Source organism: Panthera uncia (genome assembly GCF_023721935.1).
Source record: "Panthera uncia isolate 11264 chromosome B2 unlocalized genomic scaffold, Puncia_PCG_1.0 HiC_scaffold_24, whole genome shotgun sequence".
Taxonomy (NCBI): Eukaryota; Metazoa; Chordata; class Mammalia; order Carnivora; family Felidae; genus Panthera; species Panthera uncia.
This window is the reverse complement of record NW_026057580.1, coordinates 24,542,825-24,565,402: the sequence shown is the minus strand read 5'-3', so window position 1 is coordinate 24,565,402 and position 22,578 is coordinate 24,542,825. Positions and strand designations below refer to the sequence as shown.

Below are 22,578 nucleotides of genomic sequence, written 5' to 3'. Positions count from 1 at the left end.
CAAACTTTAAAGAGAGAGAGAGAGAGAGAGAGAGAGAGCGAGCGAGAGAGCATACAAGCAGAGGAGGGACAGAGGGAGAGGGAGAGAGAATCTTAAGCAGCTTCCACCCTCAGTGACGAATCTCTTTGCAGGGCTCAATCTCACGACCCTGAGATCATGACCTGGGCCAAAATTAAGAGTCAGATGCTCAACGAACTGAGCTACCCAGGTGCTCCTATACCTGTTCATTTTTGAGGAAAGAAAAATAGCTTTTGTCAGATTTTCAGAAAGGTCCAAAGATTTCCACCCCAAACGGTCTTATTTTCAAATCTGAAGATAGGAACACTGTGCTAATAAGCTAGGAGGGAGGAGTTACCCTGGCATTCTTGTGGTCACCAAAAGTACCTTAAAGGCCTAAGAAGAATGACAGTATTTGTGGACACTGAGGAATTTTCTAAATCCCAATACATATCAAATATCATTTTTAAACAAACGCTATTATTCTACTATTTTTCAAAGCCATTTATTAGGAAAGGTGATGGAATAAAGTTATCCAAGGACTGTTCTTTTTCTTATTGTAAAGTTCACTACTAGTCAATTTGATGTCTTTAAGCCTTCCATAAAGAAAAAAATTTGTCTTCAACTGAATCTGAACATACTGTGATTCAGTATACCTTATTTTTTTGAATTTTTTTGAATTTTAGAGCTAGCTACGTAAGTATCTTTAAATCTAGGTCTAAATGAAATCTCATGATTGAAGGATTCTACACATCTTTGGCCACTTAATTTTAGTAATTTTCATTACTTTTAAAATGTAGTGGCTGTAGCACATGAAAAGATGCTTGGGCACCTGCGTGGCTCAGTCGGAAGTGTCTGACTCTTGACTTCCACTTGGGTCATGATCTCATGGCTCATGAGTTCGACCCCCGTGTCAGGCTTTGCGCTGATAGTGCGGAGCCTGCTTGGGACTCTGTCTCCCTCTCTCTCTGCCCCTCCTCTGTGTGTTCGCTCCCTCTCTCTCAAAATAAATAAACTTTAAAAATTAAAAAAAATTAAAAGATGCTCAACATCACTAATTGTTAGGGAAATGGAAATCAAAACCACAATGAGATCCCACTTCATACTAATTAGGATGACTACTATAAAAAACAAACAAAACCTAGAAAGCAACAAGTGTTAGCAGGGATACAGAACACTTGGAACCCTTGTACACTGTTGGTAGGAATGTAAAATGATATAGTCACTATGGCAAACAGTATGAAGTTTCTCAAAAAATTAAAAATAGAATTAGCATATGATCCAGCTATTACACTTCTGGGTATATATTCAAAAGAAATAAAAGGCAAGGTCTTGAAGAGATATTTGTGCATCTATGTTCATAGCAGTTATTCACAACAGCTAAAACATGGATTCAATGTAAACATCCACTGATGGACAAACAGATAAGCAAAAAACAGTCTGTGGCTTCAGCTTTTGGCTTTGTCCAGCAAGGCTGAGGATGGCAGAAAGGATTGCTCAAGATTCCATGCAAGTCAAGAGAGGTGAGAGGGAGGCTTAGGGAAGTCTCTCTGAGCTGCTCTCAAGCTCCCATATTTATTGAGCAGACATTTAGGATAACATTGTGCAATACTCAGTGGGCTACATGCCACTAAGAATGTACAGAAAACGTGCAGAAAAACAAGTTAAGACAGGGTAAAATATTCCATGTGATAACATGGTCTAAGGAATTTGTGAGCATAGGCAGGACCTAACCCCTAGGTATATATTAACAAAGCTTGGCTGGTGTTTTCAGCAAGGCCAGAAAGCAGTTTTCTGCTTTGCAATGTGTTCCCTTATAATCTCTTAACCCACGACATACCTATTTGATTTCCCACAAAAGTCTATAGATACAATGGAATATCATTCAGCCTTAAAAAGGAAGGAAATTCTAACAGTTGCTATAACCTGGATAAAGCCTGAGGACATTATGCTAAGTGAAACAGGGCAGCCACAAAAAGACAAATGCTGTACGATTTCAACTATATGAAGTACTTAGTCAAAATACTGAAGAATGGTATTTGCCAGGGGTTGGAGAAAGGGGAGTGCGAAGTTACTGTTTAATGGGTATAAAGTTTCAGTTTGCAAGATGAAAAAAGCTCTGAAAATGGATGATGGTGATGGCTGCACAAAATGTAAATGTAGTTAACACCAGTGAACTATATACATACACTTCAGAATGGTTAAGATGGTAAATCTTCCGTATATTTTGCCACAATAAAAAATATTAGAAAAAACAGAAATAAAAAGTAGTGGCTAGGAATCATATTTTTTTCTTATGGTAGTAATAATAAAAATAGCTGCTATTAAATACCCACAGTACTTTATATGCTGTGCTAGACATTTTATACATATCATTAACTCTTACGACTTTATAGATATGAAAAGTGAGGCTCAGAAAAAGTTCAGTAACTTGCCTGAAATCACACAGCAAGGAGGCAGCAAAGTTAGCATTCAAACCAAAGCCCATGCCCTTCTTTATGCACTGTAGCACAATCTCTGCATTTCATAAAAATTCAGAATAAAGTACACAGGTGCCCTCAAAGAGCAGTAAATTCATAACAGCACTGATTATGAACTGATTAAAAAAAAAAAACAACAAAAAACACACACACCTAGAGCATAAGGGGCACTGAGAGGGGAACAATCAGAATATAATAACCTGTATCTTATCTCCAACCCTAATACACCCATGCAGACCTACTTATATGCAGCGCTCATTCCAAATCAAGTTGGTAAGAAAGGCAAACCGATAATAAGTTTCACGTTGGAAACTACCAAATAAATGTTTCCCAAATCAGCAGCATAAGAAAAGGGAAAAAAGGTGGTCTAGGGTGGCAGAAGGTAAAAATTTAGGTATTTCACAGGATATTAAGTGGATGTTATTAAGGACTGGGGACAGGATGGCAAAAAAATAAAAGAAAAAGATTAAAAAAAAAAAAAAAAAAGGAGCAGCCAGAGATAGAAAAAGCAAACAGATGAAAACAAAAATTACAGAACAGGAAGATAAAATTCAGTACTAAAGAATGACATAAATATGCAAAACAGAGTTGATTTTCCTTTAAAGAGCAGAGTTGGGCTAGTAAAGATTCCTAACTTGGCAGAAGTAAACTGATCCACTGTAATGAGTGATTAGAGCAAAATTTTTCAGAATGGGTTTTCAATCAAAATGTGGCTCCAAAAATGTTGAAAGAAAAAAATACCTAGGCGGACAGCAGAGTTGGAAAATTTAAAGCATATAATAAAGGGGCGCCTGGGTGGCTCAGTCGGTTAAGTGGCCGACTTCGACCCAGGTCATGAACTCATAGTTTGTGGGTTCAAGCCCCGCATTGGGCTCTGTGCTGGCAGCTTACAGTCTGGAGCCCGCTTCAGATTCTGTGTCTCTCTCTCTGCCCCTTCCTTGCTCATGCTCTGTCTCTGTCTCTCAAAAATAAGTAAGTGTTAAAAAAAAAAATAAAGCTTATGATAAAAATGCCAAAGATACGTTTTCATTGAGGTCATTCATCAATATCTTCAAATCTTATTCATGACTGGAAGCCATTAGGATATTTAAAAATTATTCTTTTGTTCTTTTCTTCTATTCACATTTACTTCAGAAATTATGAAAAAAACTCATCTGATTCCCTAGAATTACATCCTTTCTTAAATGCTTGGTAGTGAAAGTGAACATTAGCACATCCTTTCATTGAACAATATCAGAATGTCAGAGAAGAGAGTTTAAGTCCTGGGAATAGGACAGGAAGGTACCTCTTTCAAGGAACTAAACCTCTCTCAGGGCTTCATTTCATCCCTGCCAATCTCTTAAAATGATCTTTTTTTTTTTAATTGCCATATTATTATTTATTCTTTCTGGTTTAATCTATAAGCAGTTAGCTTTCAGAAAAATTGAAGATAAATTTGGAATTTCAGAAATAGTGAAAATCTGGATTCTCAGCTTTGCAAAATTATACTAACATATTTCAAATCATGAATATATATTTTATATACATGAACACAGATTTTATCTATTAGATCAGAAAAGGCTCCAGAAAATCATGAAATCATCCTTTCTCTAAAACACTAAAAAATGAAAGGGAGAAAAGGAAAAAATAAAAAAAGTATGAGAGCATGATGCTTTAGTGAGCAGCCAGTAGTTCACTAGTGGACAGCAGTTTATTGGTTTCTCTCAGCAGTGAAGTCTCCTCCTCTTGGGCGGTTTGCACTGTGACTGCAGCTGCGTACCTTTGGTAGTATCAGATATGCTATTTAACAAGGCACACATCATATCTCCCTCTAAATGGTGAGGGTTTAGTATATGTGCTGGCCTCTGAGTCTTCTTAAATTGGTTCTCTAGCTCCAGAAAACCTTGATCTCCTGAGAGGATGGTGAAAGGAATCTGCTTGGGTAGTTGTTCATCTAGACGGCCAGCCTAAGTTGGAACAAAACGCATATGTTGATAAAAATCAGCATTTGAGTTTTAAACCATTACATCTATTTCAGTATGAACACATACCTAGAAAGGTTTATTTATTTATTTTAAGATTTTATTACTTTTTTAAAGTAGTCTCTACACTCAACATGGGGCTCAAAGTCAACCTCGAGATCAAGAGTTGCACACTCCACTAACTGAGCCAGCCAGGCACCCCTAAAAAGGTTTATTTAACTTGTTCTCTAGCTCCCACCAAAGTATGATACAAAGATCTCCTTCATAAATAAAATATAACACATTTAATCAAATGTAAACTGCCACGAATTATAAGATAAGCTATTTTATGTGCCACTAAGAAAGAAAAAAAATACCAAAAGAAGTCAAATAAGAGGCTGGAATGCTACAAGGGTTACACACTTAATCTAAGGATAAATAAGAAATAAATCTGCCATAGAGAGAAGGGAAGCAAGGTAATCTGCATAATTCAATCTTAGCACTGAATAGATGGAAAAGAAAATGTTTTGTGGTTTAAAATGTAAGCAGGAGTTAACAAAGTTACAGAGTAAATTCATGTTATCAGTGCGACATGTAAACTGACTTACATTTAAGCAGAGAATTTAATTTAAAATGGGTCTCAGGTTGGTAGTTTCTCTAGGTGACTGGCAGACACAGAAGCAAATGCAAATTTCACCTAGGCCAACAGTGATTGTTAAGGTGTCTCCCAATTTCAGAGATGTTAAAATGTGAAAGTATCTCAGCATACATCAAATACACTGTCATCTATTGATCATTATTCTATAAATAGTTGAGGGTCTACAATGGGTAGCTGGGAGTCTGCTAGGAATTGGGGAAAGCAGTAAATAAGTATGATATGGGTCCTTGCTCTCATTAGTCATCAGCAGAATCTGATGTAGAAGGTTTTATACAAAAATATAGCACTGAAGAATGCTCTATACTGTCATTACGATTCAAGTGGAAAAAAAAATTCCAAATGTGTCCTAGATTCACATTAGATTTTGAATAAAACAATCACTCACATGCATACATATGGCAAAATCAGCAGCATCTTTTCTTTTACTACAACGAGGATGAAGGAAGAAACATCCAATCCTATTCAGGTAATTATAGATCTTACAGTTGAGTGGAGGCTTCCAATTGGTGTTTCCTCCTATTATTTTTAGAAAAGGCATAAATGATAGTCAAACAGAGAAAAAAAGAGAACTGAACAGTAGCTACAACTGAAAGCTCTATCAAGAAAAAACATACTAGAAAAAGATTTTTTTAGAGGGCAAGTACTAGATTAGAATGCAGAACTCAGTTCTAGTATAGGCATCACCATCTTGTTGCTTTACAATCTTGGCAAAGTAGGCCACCTTCCCTGCATCTGCCCATTAATCTGAAAACTCATAGGTTATGTTAAGGAAAATCAAAAGTAATTATGTGTAAGGAGTCTCTGGTATAATTCCATATGAACGTAAGCATTAATTTTGTTTTGTTTTTAACAAATATGTCAAGACTATTCAGTGGACAGAAATGATAGGCAATCAGCAAAGCTAAATTTACTAAAAGGTTGTACTAGAGTATTTATCCAGGTCAGTACATTTCTTTTTTAATTTTTTTGAGGTCAGTATGTCTCTATCCTAAATCCAGTCCTCCTCTTTGTTTTTTTAAAATTATTTTAAAAATGTTTATTTACCTATTTTGAGAGAGAGAGAGAGAGAGAGTGTGAGGTGGGGGGGAAGGACAGAGAGAATCCCAAGCAGGCAACATGCTGTCAGTGCAGTGCCCAACACAGGGTTCAATCCCACAAACCGTGAGATCATGACCTGAGCTGTCAACTGAGCCACCCAGGCACCCCAAATCATCCTCTTATATGCTGTTTCCTATCAAACATAAAGTTTATTGGATGCTCACTATACTAAACTTCCGTAAATCATAGTCATCTCTCTCCCTGTTTGGTCAATGGTTTGTAAAGAAATATTTAGATGAAGTTGCATATTTATGAACTTCAGTTCAGTAAGGATGAACTGAAGAGGCAATTATGGCAATTTGAAAATCATACTAGTTCTGTAGCCAAGTGGTCCAAATTCAAAAGCTAACTCTATTATTTATCAGTTTTACACTTTGGAAAAAATAAACTTCTCATGCATCCTGCCTTATGTTTTAAGAAGGAGATAAATAAAATAATTAGTAAGCATGGGTTAATACCAAGCATTAGTACCTGGCACATTGTAGGTGCTGAATAAATGTTTTTTCAATATGTATCAAAAGATCCACAAACTTTAGGTCACCAAAGAGAGCTAACATTCACCACAAAGAAATGTAAAGAGAAAAATATTCTGGCAAAGTAGCTACAATGCAAAGTGACAATATTGCAATTATGTTTGTATGTTCTATTCAAGAAGGTTCAAGAGCAATCCTTTTACTGTGGAACATATTCTAATGGAGAAAAGAGGAGAAGGTATCAGATGTTTTCCTTATCAATCATACCTTGAAAGCCCCAGATGAATGTTCCTTGGTTAAGATGCCCTGGTAGATGACCAAAAAAGTTTGACCAGTTATCAAAGTCTACAAAGACTATATGAGTCATGGTTCGCAGATAATCCAAATCTGGAAGTTCAACAACTTCTTCATCTGAGAAGAGAAACATTAACATGAATTTGGTAAGAATTAGCTAAAAACGCTTTAATTTCTCAAGTTTAAAAGATACTAGAGAATATGCAAAAATATTAATCTTGAATATTATTAATTTCTACTTAAACCTTTTCATGAGATCCAAACCTATACATGATATAGTATATTTACACCAGATAAAAAATATTCTGAATACTTCCAAAATTTTATTATTCTTTCTATAAATACATGCCATTGATGCTAAGCCTGTCTTTCTCTTTTTAATTAAAAAAAAAAAAACAAAAAAACTGAGGTGGCTCAGTTGGTTGAGCATCCAACTTTGGCTCAGGTCATGATCTCATGGCTTGTGGATTCAAGCCCTGCATTGGGCTCTGTGCTGACAGCTCAGAGCCTGGAGCCTGCTTTGGATTCTGTGTCTTCATCTCTCTCTGCCTCTCCCCCACTTGCATGCACACTGCTCTCTCTCAAAAATAAACATTAAAAATTTTTTTTAAAAAATAAATAAAAAAAACCTGTCACACAATTAGTCAGAAATACAGTCCTCATTTTTTTTGCCCATACACATGAATATTGCCTAAAACATGTCTTCTTTGTATGTAGCAGCTAGGCTCTGCCACCAATATGGTGGTCTGAGTCCACAAATCCATGTAACTTACACCTTCCCTGTCACTTCTCTGGCTCTCCTCTCCTGCTAAGCTGTTTCCTGGCAGTAACTGAAATCTGCCACTACTATAGCTACTGCTGCTGCTGGAACTGCCATAGCCATCTTAGTTTTGTAGATTGGCAAAGTATTGGCCTGTACTACCATAGGGGCCAGAGCTTGTCTCTTTTCTCTTTTCATGGGTCCCAAATTTGAAGACTGTTATAACTGCCAAAATCATTATAGCTTCCACCACTTCCAAAATTACTTCCATCATTACCAAATATGTTATAGCTAAGACTTTCTTTAAAAGTTGTTTATAATAATAAAATAATAATAATAAAATAAATAATAATTAAAAAATAATGTACTGGGAGAACTAACTAAAAGACCAAGTTTTAAGGCTGAAAAACCAAAAACTTGCACCATCCATCAAATAAAATTTCAAGGTGGGGCACCTGGGTGGCTCAGTCAGTTAAGCATCCAACTTTGGCTCAGGTCATGATCTCACAGTTTGTGAAAGTTTAAGCCCCGAACTGGGCTCTATGCTGACATCCTGGAGCCTGCTTTGGATCCTCTGTCCCCCTCTTTCTGCCCCTCCCCTGCTCATGCTCCCTCACCTCTCAAAAATAACTAAAAACATTTAAAATATATATATTAAAATAAAATTTCAAGTTTACCTGATAAGAACTTCTCCCCACCAGAATTATGCTCTTTTCCCTATCTAGACTGATTTATTAGTAACCTGCTAGCTATGTGATTAAAAACCCTACAGAGCACAAATGAAATAAATGACAACCCTCTACCATAAAGTGGTGCATAATAGGTACTGGTGGCACATCAGTACCTCCTACCATAAACACATCTTTCTTGGTTCTCTTAAGTTCTTTCTTCTTCCACCATTCTCCAACTCTTGTTCTCCATCTCTTTCACTTCTTTCATAATTTTCTATCTTGATAAGGCCTTAAAGTTTCTAGTGTACCAATGCAAACCTTAACATTTTTAATTATTTTTAAAATGACTAGGTTCTACTCCATCTAATACAGCCTCCCTCAAATATACTGCACTGCCATCCTCTCCCATTTCCAAGCCACCTATCTTCTTTTATCTTGTCTTAAAATTCTTAGTAATTGTAAGGGCCCCTGGCTAGCTCAGTCAGTGGAGCATGTGACTCTTGATCATGGAGCTGTGAGTTCAAGCCCCACATTGGGCGTAGAAATTACAAAGAAAAAAAAATTTTTTTAATTCTTAGTATTTGTAGATTTAGATACCACAATCATCTATCAAACACAGATCGACATAAATTCCCAAAAGTAATCGGGAGAACAAGAGAAAAGCACAAGAGAACATAAAAACAGTGTAATCACTGCTTCACTGTTAAAAGTAGAACTGAATGAGTTGATAGTATGTCATGTAATCATTTCTTACGTAAAACATGCCATGACTAAAGATGATGCTAAGATCTACAAATGCTATATACAGCAAGCCTGTATAAGCTCAGTAGTTCATAAAAATAGTTTATAAAAAAATTTTAGCCAAAATTTTCACATATCCTCATTGTCCCCTCTCTACACTGTGTAACTTACCAAGAGCTCATATTTATTTAAAAGAATATGGACTTAAAATTATATTCTAACCACGACAAATTATACTTCTAAACAAAATAAAACCATTGTCCTCTTCCAGACTTACTCTTTTTTTTTTTAAGTTTATTTATTTATTTTGAGGGGGGAGGGGCAGAGAGAGAGAGGGAGAGAAAGAATCCAAAGCTCGCTCTGTGTTGACAGCACCTAAGCCACCCAGCACACCTACATTTAGGGAGTCTTATCTAGATTAAGTACAAAGGGATCTATATCTCAATTTTCTCCCTGGTTTCCTGCTACCATTTGTAACTCTACTTCTAATTGCTATTTTAAGTCTAAGTAAAAGCTCTGCTTTCCAGAAAATCATAACAAAAATATGTAAATTCTGAAGTGAACATTATGATTTCTCATAATTACGGAATAAAGCCAAAATATGAGGATGTGGAGAAAAAGGAACCCTCATACACTGTTGGTGGCAATGCAAACTGGTACAGCCACGATGGAAAACAATACGGAGATTCTTTGAAAAATTAAAAATAGAATTACCACATGATCCAGTAATTCCACTACTAATTACCTGAATATGAAAACACTAATTCAAAAAGATATATGGACCCCTATGTTTACTGTAGTATTTACAATAGCCAACTTATAAATGCAACCCAAGTATCCACGGATAGATGAATGGATAAAGAAGATGTGGTGTATATATACAATGGAATATTAGCCATAAAAAAGAATGAAATCTTGTCATTTGCAACATGTACGGATCTAGACAGTATAATACTAAGGGAAATAAGTCAGTCAGAGAAAGACAAATAATATACGATTTCACTCATGTGTAATTTAAGAAACCAACCAAACAAAAAAAAGACAAAAATCAGACTCTGAATATAGAAAACTAGTGGTTACCAGAGGTGAGGTGCATGGGGAGGATGAATGAAATAGGTGAGGGGATTAACAGTACACTTATCATGATAAGCACCGAGTTCTGTATAGAACTGTTCAATCACTATACCGTACACCTGAAATGAATATAACACTATGTTAACTATACTGGAATAAAAAAAAAAAAGTTTAAAAAAAAGTCTGCCGACAACAAAAGAATAAAGTCAAAATATAAACACAAAGAGTTCACTGGATTTATCTTCTTAATGAACCTTCTAAATGATAAGAAGAATCTAAATGTTAAGGATAACATTTATATACATATATATATATATATATATATACTATCAATTTTCTTCATCTCTCAAAATTCCCATACTTCTTATAAAAGAAAAGACAATGTTATCTTAAATACATAGTGTTTAAATCTAATATATACTCTTTGTCCCCTTAAGTTTAGAGTAGTTAAATGAATATTTAAATACTAGTATGTATTCGTATTTAGGAATACATATCCCCCAAAAGTATATGCTATAATGATTACTGTATCATCCCACCATGTTTCTTACTTCAAAACTGAATCATTATTAGCTTTCACAAAAATGATGGCCACAGGTGCACCTGGGTGGCCCATTTGGTGAAATGTCAACTCTTTTTTTTTTTTAATGTTTATTTTTGATAGAGAGAGGGAGTAAGACTTGGTAGGGCAGAGAGAGAGGAAGACACAGAATCTGAAGCTGGCTCCAGGCTCCGAGCTGTCTGCACACAGAGCCTGATGCAGGGCTTGAACTCATGAACTGTGAGATCATGACCTGAGCTGAAGTTGGACACTCAACCGACTGAGCCACCCAGGTGCCCCAAGTGTCAACTCTTGATTTGGGCTCAGGTCATGATCTCATGGATTAGTGAGATGCAGCCCTGTATTGGGCTCTGCACTGACAGTGAAGGGCCTGCTTGGGATTTTCTCTCTGCCTCCTCCCCGCTTGTGTGGACATTCTCAAAATAAATAAATTTAAAAACAAGGATGGCTACAATACATGTATGTTTCTCTATCAGTATGTGAAATCTGCACAGACATTAGAGTTGTAATGCCATACCTATATTCTGACAGCTTAGGTCATTCTCGGCTCCCTTTTCCATCTCTGAATTTTTTGGATGGCTTACTGCCTGTTTTAGTTTTCTCTCTGGACGTGAGGCACTGGCAGCAAACTTGTAAAGGCTTGTTTTCTCAGATCCGAAATGAGCCACGCTGGGTTTCCGTAAAAAGCAGTGTTTTCTATGGAAGTGCTGCTGAGCACTCTCAGGATCGTGAAACGCTTTGGTGCAAGTGCCACACTTGATGACATACTGTTGCTCCTCTTCCTCCTCACTCTTTTCTTCTCTGTGCACTTCATGGATGTGAGTATTGATGTCAGTTACATTCTGTGCTGTTGCTGAACACAAGGTGCAGCGAAACCACAGTTTACCTTTATCCAGCATGATTTGGAGACATCTACCATAATCTTCCTTTCTGTTAACTTTACAGATGTAACTCTCACGGCAACCACAGGTTAACAGGTTACTGGTCTCTATTACTGGAAAATCATTCTCAGTTTTAATTGAAGTTTCAGTTTTTTCTGACACAAACACATAATCTGTGCTGTGGTGCTCCTTATAATGACTTAGAAATGCTTCTTCCACATTAAAGGTAAGATCACAAAGCCCACAGAAGTACTTAACTTTTATCTCATTGTTATGCTCATCTTGGCAATGTCGGTACAGTGTTTCAACCTTGTGAAAAGTCTTTTTGCAATGGGCACAGCTGTATCTATGAAACTGGTGACTTGCTAAAGACATGCAATGCTGTTTTACACAGTCCTGGGAATCAAACATATCTTCACAAATTCGGCACTGCCATTTACCCCTTGGGGGACTATTTGCTGGAGAATGATCAATAATAGTAATAGTTGAAGAAGGATTCTTAGCAGTCAAATTACTCACCAATGTTGCAGAGGATGTTGGCAAAGTTTCACCTTCTACCTCATCCGTCTCATAAAAATATCTGTGTCCATTATGAAATTCAGTCACATGTGCCATGATAGTCTCTTTTCTTGTTAACTCCTTTTTGCATGTCCGACACCAGAAAAGAAAGTTATTTAAATGTGCCCCTCCATGAATCCGGCTCATATGTAAACGGATGACCCCTGAATCTTCACATACCTTTCCACAGACCACACACTTATAACACATTGTGTTTGCTGAGAAAACATGTTTTTCCACTGCATCTTCACTTGGGAATTGTTGATGGCATTCACAAAACCAGGTTTTAACAAATGACTTTTCTTTCTGAACACAAACTGTACCTTCATGGCTTTTACCTTCTAAATTCATCTTCTTTTTTGGAACAGTGGTGCAATCTTGTGAGTTAGATTCTTGAACAGACATGGTTCTTTTAAGTGATGAAAATTTTGATCGATCTAGCAAGAGATTCAAGTCAGAAGAAGGTTTGTTCCCTTCACTGCTATGGCAATAAAGTAAGACTGATTCTTCCATTGAGGTAATGACTCGGACTTTGTGCCCTGAATTCTGCTTGTGATTTCGGGTACTGGTTTCATCCGCAAAGACTTGGTTGCAATTTGGACAGTAACCTCTTAATACGAATTTTTCTGCAACTTGGGCAATGCTCTTCTCAGCCAAAGCTACAGGACCAGCATTTCGACAACGAACTCTAAATTAGATGAAAAAAAACCTCTTTTGTAAGTACTTTCTAAATACGGTATCTCTGCTTTTTATAGGAATTATAAACAATGTATACAAAAAGCACTAAAAGATATTTTTCAATAAAAATGCAGGTTACAGAATAATTTTACCTCAGAGTACCTGAGTATTACCTATATTTTGTCTGTTTCTAATCCATGTACAGAACAGTAAAACTAGAATCAAAGGATCAAAAAAATTCATACAAATATTTGGAAACTGAATCCCTAATCTTTAGAAGTTAAACAACAAATTTCTACTAAATCTATGGGTCAAAGGAGAAATTAAAAGGGAAAAGGGAAAAGGGAAAATATTATTAAATAAATGAAAAAGAAAACAACCTATCAAAACCTAAGGGTAATTCAATGCTTAGAGGAAAAGTTATAACTTTAAATGTTTATACAGAAAAAGAAGGTCCAAAGTCAATCTAAGCTTCTACCATAGGAAGCTAGAAAACCATAAGCAAATTAAACCCAAAGTTTAATTTTTTTTTAATGTTTATTTTTATTTTTTTGAGAGACAAAGTGTGAATGGGGGAGGGGCAGAGAGAGAGAGAGAGAGAGAGACAGAGAGAGAGAAACAGAGACAGACAGACACAGAATCCAAGGTAGGGTCCAGGCTCTGAGCTGTCAGCACAGAGCCCAACGTGGGGCTCAAACTCACAAGCCATGAGATCATGACCTGAGCCGAATGCAGACGCTTAACCAACTGAGCCACACAGGTGCCCCATAAACCCAAAGTTTAAAGAGCAGAAATCAACAAAGTAAAAAATGGGCAAAAAGCAGAGAATCATCAGTAAAGTCAAATGCTGGTGGTTTCAAAGATCAGCAAAAATTTGTTTTGAGACAAATTATAGAAATAAACATAAACGCTAAAAAAACCAAAAAGCTTAAAAAAAGCTGACGTTCATAAAAGTTGAAGTAAACAAAATATATTCCTGAAGAATAAGCAAAGGATACTCAGGAAAGAGGATGGACAACCACAAAAGACATAATTAATATGATAGCAAAGTCTAGACTGGGACAGAATATAGTCACATATTTCTGACAAAATATTTATATCTAGAATATATCAAGAATTCCAATTCACTATGAAAAACGCAAACAATCCAATCTTTAAACTAGCAAAAGACTTGAACAGACATTTCACAAAAAAAGATAAATGAATCACCCATAAGCACATGAAAAAGTGCCCAACATCATTGTTTATCAGGGAAATGCAGATTAAAACCACAAAGAGGCACTCAAAGAACAGCTAAAATGAAAGACTGGCGATACCAAACCTTGGCAAGGATGCAGAGAAACTGGAACTCTCATACCTTGTTGGTACAAACACTTTGGGAAAGTATGTAGTAGTTTCTTATAAAATTAAATACACACTTACTCTTTGATCCAGCAATTCCACTCCTAGATATTAATCCAAGAGGAATGAAAACATATGTCCATAAAAGACTTGTACAAAATATATACAGTGGCTTTATTTATGATAGCTAAAAACTTTAACTCCAAATGTCCATCATCAGGAGAATGAATTAACAAATTGTGCTAAGTTCATATAATAAAATACTACTCACCAATAAAGAGGAACAATGTACTAAGCAACATAGGTGTATCTCGCAGCTATTATGACAAATACAAGAGAGTACATACTACGTGATTTCAATTACATGAAGTTCTCAAGGAGATGAAGCCAATGCAAGGTGGAAAAAATATCTAGAGCAAGCAGGGTAAGAGGGTGGGAAATGACTGGAAAGGGACACAATGGAACTTTCCACAGACAGGTAACATATTATGATAAAAGCATAGGTTAACAGATGTAGGCATCTATCTGTGATTTTATGTCAAAATCATAAAAGTTAAGATGTGTACACTGTGATTAATTTAATTTGTATTTCAAAAACAAAGAACTTTTAAAAATAATTAAGGGGCTGGGGCGCCTCGGTGGCTCAGTCAGTTAAGCGTACGATTTCAGTTCAGATCATGATCTCTTAAGTTGTCAGTTTGAGCCTTGCATCAGGCTCTGTGCTGGCAGTGCAGAGCCTGCTTGGGATTCTCTCTCTCTCTCTGCTTCTCCCCTGCTAGTGCACACACACACTCTCTCTCTCTCAGATTAAATAAACTTTAAAAAAAATAAGGGGAATAAAGAGCATAAAGATGTATAGAATAAAATGGGTAAATGGAGGTTCGCTAGACTATTCTGCTGACTTCATACAGTTGAAATTTTACATAATAAAACATTAAGAATAAAAATAACAGGTAGAACCAGGATTTGAACTCACGAAATATAAGTCAGAACCAGGACTGCTAACCTTAGTAGTTACACTGGATATATACAGAGTAATTATATTCTACTGCCTCATTTATTGAGAACATATTTTACTCGAAGGTTTGTGAAAATAATTGTTCTATTTAAATGAATGCAATTTAGTAGATACGAACTTTTAATATATTTTAATGATATAACAGGAAAACAGAGACCTAAGAGACAGAGCACCTAAATAGAAAATATGTACAGACTTTGTTTGGATCATGATTCCAAGAAACCAAATGTGAAACAAAAAACTTTATGAGATAATCAGGGAAATTTGATAACTGATTAGGTATTTGATGCTATTAAAAATACCAGTTTTTAAAGGTGTGATAATGGTATTATAGGATTTTTTTAAAAAAAGGAGTCCTTATCATTTATAGTTATATTCAGAAGTATTTACAGATAGAATGACATGATTTACTGCAAAATAATAACTTGCAGGGGGGTGAGAATATAAATGAACACGACTGCCATGTGTTGCTAAATCCTGAAGCTGGGTAAAAGGTATACTGGGGTTGTACACTGCTCGATAATTTCCATTGCAAAGACAAAAAAAAAAATCACACTTGATTATTTGATAAATTTGGTCTTTCACTGAAATTTAATTTTCATATATATATTATACTTTCCATTCTGGTTGACTTAAAAGCAAGTCACACTTAAAGGCAAGTTAACCCACTCCTCCCCCCATACACACATTCTTCACAAACATACAGAGAAAAACACAAATAGAACTGTTGGTTTTACATTCACAGCAATATCAATATATCCACTTTTTCCACACCTTTAACTTCTCTCATTATGTTAAATTTGATTAATTTCCAGACTAATATATAATCTCATTTTAAAAGCAGAGGAACATGAAATAGAAAAACATCCTATTGAATCCTCCTACTGGTAAAGAGCTTCTTGGGCAGGATTCCCTTACAGCCTGACTAGACCTGTACAAACCTGAAGTGGGCAGTGAGCTCCATGTGAGAACGTAGTGTCTGGTGGCAGGCCACACACTTAACTTGAAATGGGACATCTTTGCAGAGAGAGATCAGAAGTTTCTTTGCAAAAGATGGAAATGATATTGGCTGTGCTATTCCCTTGTCATCTGAAAGACAAAATACACTATAACTTGCAAAGATTTAAGCAGATAGCAACCCAACCTTCCTCCCCTTTGCCTTTCTCAACATTGGCTGGAATATGTAAAAGATTGTTGTCATAAAAAACTAAGAGAAGTCATTTTCCAGCCATAAGTACAAAGGATGCTGAACTCATGCTCAAAATTTGAACCTTTAATGCAGAGAAACACCCAACTTCCCAGATATTATGGATATATAAAAATTATTACATCAAAAATTATTTTTTATATTTATTATATAAAGAAATGTTTTCTTTCCAAGTTTCTCTTCATTCCTCAAAGTAACTAAACCTTACTGCTGGTACAGATCAATGTTGAGAATTTTTTTTGAAAAATAAAAATTAAGACAATCTTTCACTTTCATATTTCCAATCCAATGTGAGGATAAGTTACCTCAAGAATTATCTGAGAAGTATGGTAAATCAGCAAAGATTAAAGTACTTTAATAATTTTCAGAACAGAGTATTAACATACCACTCAGTTTAAAATTCTGATGGAAATGATTCTTTCCAGACATATGCTTCAAACACTCATCCTTGCTGCTAAAAAGAAGGAAGCAATTTGGACATGCAAAACACTGAATAATCTGAGGAAGAAGGTTGTTTTTATGTCCATCATCTGCAGCTTCCTAAAATACAAGCAAAGCTGTATTACAGACAACTAAAATCAATATTCAATTTTTAAAAATCAACTTTCAAAATTTCTGATTTGGAATATTCTGTACCAGTTTTTAACAAGAGAACTTTTCTTTCCTCAGTGTGAACTATGGAATTTTTATCATTAAATTGCCTATGTGGATTAAAATTTTTTTTTCTTAACTCTTGACCATCTTTTTGTGATAATATACAAGTAAATTTGCTTTCTATATATTTTTCTTTTATATACATATCTATATTATGTTAATGAATAAATGTTTTCATATCACATATACTTTTTCTTCCATTTTGCTTTATTCACTCTACTCTGCAATATAACCTATGTTTATATATATGTATTCTTCCACAAATATCTCCATGCTTAATAATCTACAAAAATATATAGAAATAAACACACAGGGAACTGCCACTGTTTTACCAAATATTGTCATCTTACAGACTCTTCTGCTTCTTAGTTCTCTTATTCCACAATACCTAATGAAAATGCCTAAAAAAATCAACTGGAATATCTCTAATTCATTCTTCTCAATGGTTGCAAAGCTCTCAACTGGTTGTAAACCAGTGTAGGTTTACTAAGACTTAGGTAACTATTCATTACCAGACTTTTTTTTTTCTTGCCACTATAAACAACACAATGGTGTTACAAACTGATAAGAACATATACTACACTTGATCTCAGGCAAAAGGCAGAGAAGCAATAACACAATGGTGTTATAAACAACCTTGAATACATATCCTTATTTACAGACGTATTTTTCTCATTATTAGGAGTGGCCCTATTGAGTTAAAAGGTTTATTACTTGAATATTAAAGGATACTGTATGATTGTTTTTCAAATAGGCTCTACCAATTCACACATTCCCTAGCAATGAATGAGCCCGGTACAATAGCTACTGTAGATTTTTTTTTTTAATTCATACAATTTTATGGATATTCCATATTCTGTGGATTGCTTACTCATACCCTTTTGTCTGATGTTTCAGTTGGTTTTGTTTTCTCCCCGCCGGTTAACTTGCATCATTTCGTCATTATAAAAATTAACTTTCTGTCTGATGCTCCATTTTGCAAACATTTTTGAAATATCTATGAATTTTGATGTGGTCACTTTAAAATTTTAATATAGTCAAACGGGTATGTCTTTCTAGGTGTCCACTTGGTTAAGAGGCTCCTCTATCTCAAAATTGAAAATGTTCTAAATATAAAAAAAAATTTTTTTTAAAGTAAACTCTACCTCCAATGTGGGGCTCAAACTCACGACCTCGAGATTAAGAATCACATGCCTGGGGTACCTGGGTGGCTCAGTCAGTTAAGCATCTGACTTCAGCTCAGGTCATGATCTCATACTTTGTGGGTTTGAGCCCCGTGTCAGGCTCTGTGCTGACAACTCAGAGCCTAGAGCCTGCTTCTGATTTGGTGTTTCCCTCTCTCTCTGCCCCTTCCCTGCTCACGCTCTATCTCCAAAAAAAAAAATAAATAAATAAATATAAAAAAAAAGAAAAATTTTAAAAGAGTCACATGCTCTACCAACTGAGTCAGCTAGGTGCCCCAAAGCTGAAAATACTTTAAAGTATCTATATTTATGTCTGTGTATGTGTGCTAGTGTATAAATATAATTTGACATCTTGTTAATGGTCCTTAGAGTAATAGCCTTAGAAGTTGTACTGTGTCTTTTTAAATTTACAATCATTAACATTAGGGATATAGAAAGTTTATATAGTGCTAATAAGATGCAACAGAAAGAGGAATAAGAAATTTACATTTAAATTGAGCACATGTGAAGAAGCACATTAGGGTTCAAAACGTGCTTTTCCATTTAGTCATTACGATAGTCCCATGAAGTACTATTTTCATTATTTATAAATGAGAAAACTAAATTTAGTTAAGTCAACACTTCCCTCCAATCAAGTTGTACCCTGGGAAGAGACAAAATAACCAAACAGTCTTATACCTCGATTAAAAATTCTATGCTCTTGGGGTGCCTGGGTGGCGCAGTCGGTTAAGCGTCCGACTTCAGCCAGGTCACGATCTCGCGGTCTGTGAGTTCGAGCCCCGCGTCAGGCTCTGGGCTGATGGCTCGGAGCCTGGAGCCTGTTTCCGATTCTGTGTCTCCCTCTCTCTCTGCCCCTCCCCCGTTCATGCTCTGTCTCTCTCTGTCCCAAAAATAAATAAAAAAAAAAAAAAAAAAATTCTATGCTCTTTCCACTATACCTTACCCCATTTTAATTTAGTGAGTGCCCTGCAGAAGATCACATCTAAGAAGATACTTAGAAAGCCCTAAATAAGAGCACTAAAGGCATTTCTTAAACACCAATTTATAAAAATGTCCCTAACTTGAAGAATGCTAACAAAATAATTCTTAGTTCAACTGTGAGTTATAAATGGATTCAATATAAAGCTTGTTTAAAATATTTGCTCAATAGAACAAGAATGTGATCCTACATAAAATTTTATTGAAATATACCAATTGCAAAAGCATAGCATATTAGCTCATGTAAACTAGGGGAATAAGTGGGAAATAGTTATTCAATTCTTTTCTACCACTATATTTTCAGCTATATTAAAATAAAATACACCATACACATTTGTATATCTAAACAAAGTTAAATCACAATAAAATATTACTTTTTACCCACTAGGATCTAGGCTAGCTTAAAAGGCACGTAAGTGTTGATAAGAATGTGGAAAAATTGGCATCTGCATATATTGCTAGTAAGAAAGTAAAATGGTACAGTGTGTTGGATAACAATTTGGCAGTTTTCCAAACAACCGAACATAAGTATGATATGACCCAACAATTTAACCTGTTAGACAAGTAAAGACATAGTCACACGAAGATTTATACATTTATTTATAGCAACATTATTCACAACAGCCAAAAAGTAGAAATAACTCAAGTGTCCACCAAGTGATGAAATGATAAAGAAAAAGTGGCATATATCCATATGCTGGAATGTTACTTGGCAATAAAAAGGAATGAAGTACTGATATGCTACAACATGGATGAACCTTGACAACATTATGGTAAATAAAAGAATCTTGTCACAAAAAGCCACATATTTTAAGATTCCATTTATATGAAATGCTCAGAAAAGGCAAAACCATAGTTTACAGGTTGCCTAGGGCTAGGGAGGATGGGCTAACAACAGGGAAAAATAACCTTCAATGATAGGCTGGCCCCTAGGAAGAGAATGAGAAAGAGTGGTTGTGCCTATTGACTCACAAGTGACACTGAGGTACACTGAAGCTTACAATATGTCCTCTACCACCTGCATTAAACGGAAGAAAAGCAGAAAGCTATCTAGTGATATAGCACTCATTGAATGGCTTTAATGTTAAAAACCACTAGACATTGGCTACTACTCAAAGTGTGACCCAAGTACAAGAAGCACTGGCATCACCTACAAGCTTGTTAGGAATCTTGAATCCAAGGTCCCACCTCAATTTATTATCAGAACTTGCATTTTACAAGATTCCCAAGTGATTAGTGTATTAAGTAAGAAACATCAGCATAGACAGAAGAAATTGGAGACGAAAGGGAAAGAGGAGGGAAGCAAGGCAAAAAATGCAAATTGTGGTAATTTCATTCTCTTTCACCGAAGAATGCCATCTTTACAAAACAGAATTCACAGGTATACAATCTTCTAGTGACCTCTTCTGGCTGATTTAAGATAGGCAATTATAATTAGTGCATACCAGTTTCCTTTAGAGTTCCGGTGACGGACTCTCCAAAGAATAAGCAATAAGGAGCATTTAATGAGAGCCGTTTGTTAAGGCCTAAGTGCTTTAGAAAGAATTATATTTTCTCTCGACAATCTTGCATGTAAGTATGACAATTTTATTTTAGAGACAAAGAAAGCTCAGAGATGTTCCTTAACTTGCTGAGTACATACAGCTAATAAAAGCGACAGCAGAATCCAGGTCTGTCTGGACATCAAAGCCTTTGCTCCATTTTACCATAATGCTTCTCAGAAGGCTAAATATCATAAATTTACTTCCTGGAGACCAGTCAAAACAACATGGAATAAGTAATTCCCAGAAAAAAAGGGAACAAATTAATGAAATTTGGAAAATACAAATGAGAGTATTAATTAAGGTTAAAATACCTATCCAGATTTACTAAAGAAAAAAGATAAATAATTTGCTCGCTAAAATAGACAAAACACTTACAGCCTGGAATAGGGAAACAGACTCTGAAAGAACTCTAGTTTCGAAAAAGGAAGAATACTAGTCACCAAGTGAAAACACCAAAAAAATTTATGGAACGCAGTCCTCTTGTATCATTTTTCTCTTCTCTCCTTAAACCTTTGTCACAATAGGAAGCCCTGTCATTTCTTTTTGTTTCACTTTAAGGTCTTTATTCTAAATGCCATTACCTAAGCAAAGCCTTTTTTCATCTCAAAGTTAAATTATTGCAAAAGTCACCTAAAGCAGTCTCCTTTCTACACCTATAAATCCACCTTGAACACTGCTACCATCCTAATACCACTCGATCTCTTTGGTATCCCTGAGAAAGAGAAGGAATTGGGTTCTAGAATTAAAAGTCCTTCTAACTCTAAAAGGTATAAAGCATTATTTTCATCATGTCACTGTCCTATTACAATAACCTCTTGCCAGTATTAAGGTTACCACTTGTGTTGGGAGTCCCCCAAATCATCCCCAGGTTTGATGGTTTGCTAGGATACACAGCACTCAGCATATAGTTGTATTCACAGCTATGATTCATTATAGGTTTTAAGCTATCAGGATATTTAATGTGGTATTGTTTTTAATAACAAAAAATGAAACAACTGATACATCTAAGAGGAAATTAAATGAACTATAATATATTCATACAGAAGAATACTATTCATTGACTTAAAGTGTATGCATCGATTCAACAAATGTTTAAGCACTCATGTTTACAACACACTGCTTTTCTCTTTTTTTAAGTTTATTTTTGAGAGAGAGAGAGAGAGCAAGCACGTGTGCATGCAAGGGGGCAGGGAGTGGGACAGAGAAAGAGGAAGAGAGAATCCCAAGCAGGCTCTACACTGTCAGCAAAGAGCTGGGGCATGAACTCACTAATCGTGAACTCATGACCTGAGCCAAATCAAGAATCAGACACTTAACCAACTGAGACACCTAGATGCTCCTAACACACTGATTTTCTTAATTATAAAAAAACTCACACACCTGATCTTATATAAAAATATTTATAAGTATTTTTGATGCAACTGTAAATCAGATTTTTTCTTAATTTCACTTTCTGCTGCTTCAGATTAGGGTATAGAATTGCAACAGATTTCTGTACGTTGATTTTGTATCCTGCTACCTTACTGAATTCATTTATTAGTTCTAGTAGTTTCTTGGAATCTTTAGGGTTTTCTATATATAGTATCATGTCACCTGCAAATACTGAAAGTTTTATTTCTTCCCTACCAGTGTGGATCTTTGTTATTTCTTTTTGTTATCCAACTGCTGTGGTTAGGACTTCCAGTACTATGCTGAATAAAAGTGGTGAGAGTGGACATTCTTGTCTTGTTCCTGACCTTAGGGGAAAAGCTCTCAGTTTTTCACCACTGAGTATGATGTTAGCTGTA

The 22,578-nt window shown here is 35.5% G+C and overlaps 1 protein-coding gene and 1 pseudogene across 4 annotated transcripts in view; both read right to left on the bottom strand.

Annotated features, from left to right (window-relative positions):
- The window catches only part of ZNF451 (zinc finger protein 451), an 84,440-nt gene that overhangs the window by 13,506 nt on the left and 48,356 nt on the right, over positions 1–22,578 (bottom strand). For all 4 annotated transcript variants that reach the window (XM_049652852.1, XM_049652850.1, XM_049652851.1 and 1 more), the window contains 6 exons: positions 16,818–16,971; positions 16,166–16,313; positions 11,266–12,875; positions 6,914–7,057; positions 5,461–5,591; positions 4,237–4,423 (listed from right to left, as the gene is read on the bottom strand). In XM_049652852.1, the coding sequence (XP_049508809.1) occupies positions 4,237–4,423; positions 5,461–5,591; positions 6,914–7,057; positions 11,266–12,875; positions 16,166–16,313; positions 16,818–16,971 (2,374 nt within the window). The remainder of the gene's footprint in view (positions 1–4,236; positions 4,424–5,460; positions 5,592–6,913; positions 7,058–11,265; positions 12,876–16,165; positions 16,314–16,817; positions 16,972–22,578) is intronic.
- LOC125939244 (uncharacterized) lies at positions 17,563–17,698 on the bottom strand (annotated as a pseudogene).